Source organism: Piliocolobus tephrosceles, chromosome 7 (assembly GCF_002776525.5).
Source record: "Piliocolobus tephrosceles isolate RC106 chromosome 7, ASM277652v3, whole genome shotgun sequence".
Lineage (NCBI taxonomy): Eukaryota > Metazoa > Chordata > Mammalia > Primates > Cercopithecidae > Piliocolobus > Piliocolobus tephrosceles.
Window position 1 is genome coordinate 146111074 of NC_045440.1, and position 3603 is coordinate 146114676.

The 3603-nt window shown below is 62.6% G+C and overlaps 1 protein-coding gene across 1 annotated transcript; it reads left to right on the top strand.

Moving 5' to 3' along the window:
* Positions 1 to 260: 260 nt before the first annotated feature.
* PSCA (prostate stem cell antigen) lies at positions 261 to 2921 on the top strand. Its single transcript, XM_023228090.2, has 3 exons — positions 261 to 320; positions 1576 to 1683; positions 2134 to 2921. The coding sequence occupies exons 1-3, from the start codon at positions 263 to 265 to the stop codon at positions 2343 to 2345; spliced, it is 378 nt and encodes a 125-aa protein (XP_023083858.1). The 5' UTR covers positions 261 to 262; the 3' UTR covers positions 2346 to 2921.
* The last annotated feature ends 682 nt before the right edge of the window (positions 2922 to 3603 follow it).

Below are 3603 nucleotides of genomic sequence, written 5' to 3' on the forward strand. Positions count from 1 at the left end.
TAATCTGGGGCCTGAGGACGTTTCAGCCCTCAGACCGGGGTGGCTGAGATATGGCCCTGGGCAGGCTCTGTCCTTCAGAGGTGGAAAGAAGGACAAAGGGAGAGGGAGGTGCAGGTCACTCAGGGAGGAGATTCAGGTCTGCCCAGCCCTGGGGCCCTCACTGGCTCCAGGAAACCCGCTGGTGTTGACTGTGGGCAGTCCAGCCTTTACCCAGCTGCGGTCATATAAAGCCACTCAAGGCCCTCTCCACCGCTGCCTACCCATGACCATGAAGGCTGTGCTGCTTGCCCTGTTGACGGCAGGCTTGGCCCTGCAGCCAGGTGAGGCCTTGGCTGACCCCCAGCAGGGAAGGGAGCAGGGGTGAGCCGGGGAGGCCAGAGGGATACCTGCAGGGCACATGGAGAGGAGCGGGGGAAGGAGGAGGGAGGAAGGGGGTAGAGGATGAGGCTTTCGCCCTAGCCTCCGTTCCTCCAAGGCAGCTTTTGGCACGACCAGGCAGCGACCTGTTCCCTGCCATCCCCTGTGACCAGGGCTTGCAGGGCCAGCACGGAGTCACTCTCCTTCATGACCGTGGGGCAGGGCCTGGCTCCTAGGGGGCAGATAGACAGACTGACGGACAGATGGACAGAGATGCTGATAAGGAGCCAGGAGGCACAGGGCAGGAAGCCTCAGGCTAAGAAGTGCTTTTGAGGGCACAAGGCGGGGGTGCTGGGGGTGTCCTGCAAGGACCCAGGGGTCTACATCCGGCCCAGTCCCAGCACTGCAGCTTCCGAGGGTCCCAGGGAGCTGCTGGCCTGCGCTGCTCTGCTTGGGGTAGGACCGTCCCGACCCAGGGTCCCGGGGTCAGTCACCCCCACAGCTGCAGCTTCCTCTTCTGGAACGCGAGGTCACAAAAACAACCACTGAGGGACTAAACAGGGCAGCGTTTCAGCTGAGGAGGGGGCCCTGAAGATGGGGAGGAGATATTGAGGGTGAGGAGGGGGCGCCGAGGACAGTGCCGGGCACCTGCCTGCACAGGCAGGTGCGGTTGTTTTGGAGGAGGAGACAGTGGCCATGAGCACCTAGCAGCAGGGCCACCACCCCAGGGGCAGAGCGAGACCTGATGCGGGAGGCCTGAGAGGGGCTGAGAGGCCGGGCTGCTGGGGACAAGGCCAGGTGGGCCTCCATGGCGGTGGCCTGAGAAAGTCCTGGAAAAGCATCATCCATCCCCTGCCTCCAAGTGTCCAGCCGGGCCCCTGCCAGGTGAGGCGAGCCCCTTCTCTCTCAGGAGATGGGCGTTTTAACAAAGCTTTACCCTTGCAAGCAGGGGGCTGGGGCACACATGGCAGCTGCCGGGCACCGTGGCAGGAGGCGTGCAGAAAAGCCAGTCCTGAGGGGCGTGTGGAGAAGTTCGTGCCCCTGCAGAGGCCTGTCCCGGCACAGACTGTGCTCTCTCTGGAAGGGTCCAGATCTTGCTCTCTGCCCTGCCCTCCACACTGCAGAGAAGATGAGGCTGGCAGGCCCTTGCCCAGGAGCCACCATTCCTGGGGAGTGCTATGGGGCAGCCTCTGAGGCCCCTCCCACTCCACCCCACAGGCACTGCCCTGCTGTGCTACTCCTGCAAGGCCCAGGTGAGCAATGCGGACTGCCTGAAGGTGGAGAACTGCACACAGCCGGAGAAGCAGTGCTGGACCGAGCGCATCCGTGAGTGGGGGCACGAAAGTCACCAGGCCTAGGTCTCTGCCACTGAACTATTCATCCTTCTGGCCATCTGCCCACACCTATGTGCTGTTTTCCTTCCACCCATCCCTCACTCGTCCCACACCTGCCCCCCAACGATCACCCAGCATCTGTTCCTCCAGCCATCCTCCTCTGTCTGCCACTCCTCCACCCGTCTGGCCTTCCCCATCCCTGTGCTCGCTCATTCACACCATCACACCATTGCTGACGTTCAGTGGGTGGTCCACTTGACTTGGGCATCTGGATAGGGCTGAGACCAGGGCTGAGACCAGGCCCTTGCACTGCTTGCAATCTTGAGGACAGCCCAGGGGGACTCTAGAGCTTCAGGCAGGGTGGGGACAGGAGGAGGCCTGGGACAGGTCAGGCGGGTGAGCATGCAGGGCAGCCCCATCCCCGGGTCCCGCTGCTCCCCAGGCGCCGTGGGCCTCCTGACCGTCATCAGTAAAGGCTGCAGCTCAAACTGTGTGGATGACTCACAGGACTACTACGTGGGCAAGAAGAACATCACCTGCTGTGACACCGACTTGTGCAACGCCAGCGGGGCCCATGCCCTGCAGCCGGCTGTCACCATCCTGGCGCCGCTCCCTGTACTCAGCCTGCTGCTTTGGGGCCCCAGCCAGCTGTAGGCTCCCGGGGGGCCCTGCTGCAGCCCACACTGGGTGTGGTGCCCCAGGCCCCCATGCCACTCCTCACACACCCGGCCCAGTGGGAGCCTGTCCTGGTTCCTGAGGCACGTCCTAACACAGGTCTGACCATGTCCCTCTGTGCCTCTGTCGCCCACCCTGACCCTCCCATGGCCCTCTCCAGGACTCCTACCTGGCAGATCGGCTCTAGTGACACAGATTGGCCTGCAGACGGCCCCTCCAACCTTCTCTGCTGCTGTTTCCATGGCCCAGCATTCTCCACCCTTAACCCTGTGCTCAGGCACCTCTTCCTCCAGGAAGCCTTCCCTGCCTACCCCATCTATGACCTGAGCCAGGTCTGGTCCATGGTGTCCCCAACACCCAGCAGGGGACAGGCACTCAGGAGGGCCCAGCAAAGGCTGAGATGAAGTGGACTGAGTAGAACTGGAGTTCCTGGGAGGCTCCAGAGATGGGGCCTGGAGGCCCGAAGGGATGGGCCAGGCCTCACATTCATGGGGCTCCCTGAACGGCAGCCTCAGCACAGCGTAGGCCCTTAATAAACACCTGTTGAATAAGCCAGAGAGACCCTCTGTCCTTGCACACCCCAGGTGGGGACGGGATCCGGGGCTGTGTCTGGACCAGGGCCCTGGTCATATGGGCTACAGCCAGTCCCTGCCCTGACAGGAGCAAAGCTTGGTCCCTGAAAGGAGGACGTCCCTGCAGAGGGTGGGAGGGCAGTTTCCAGGACTTGCACTTGCTGTGTTGCCTGAAGCATGTGGCCAGAACTCTCCGAGCCTTCCGGCTCATCTATGACCCCTCCCTGCTGGGAGGATGGACCCAGAAAGTTCCCAGGAAGGAGAGGGTTCCGAGGGGCGGGGTTGCTGCCGTTCACACCCCTACTCGTCCTTTTGGCCTGATTTGAGCACCCCCATTTTTCAAAATTTGTTTTAGCGCTGTACACCCACCATACAGCATCCAAACACCACAGCAGGGTCCCCAGTGACAGGTGGCCTCCCCCAACCCTGAACCCCAGCCCCTTCCCTCTCTGGAGTGCCGGGGGCTTCTTTCTGGGAGAACCTGTGCCCCGCCATCATCCCCAGGCACCTGAGTGGGAGGATGCCAGCCATACTTGCCTCCTGCGCTCAGGAGAAGCCTTTTGCACACAGCCTGCCTCCTGCCCTAGGGCTGGGGGTGCAGTCTGTGACCTGATGGGGACCTGCTCAGGGTGGGGCCTCCAAGGGTGTTAGGGGTGGGGCTCAGG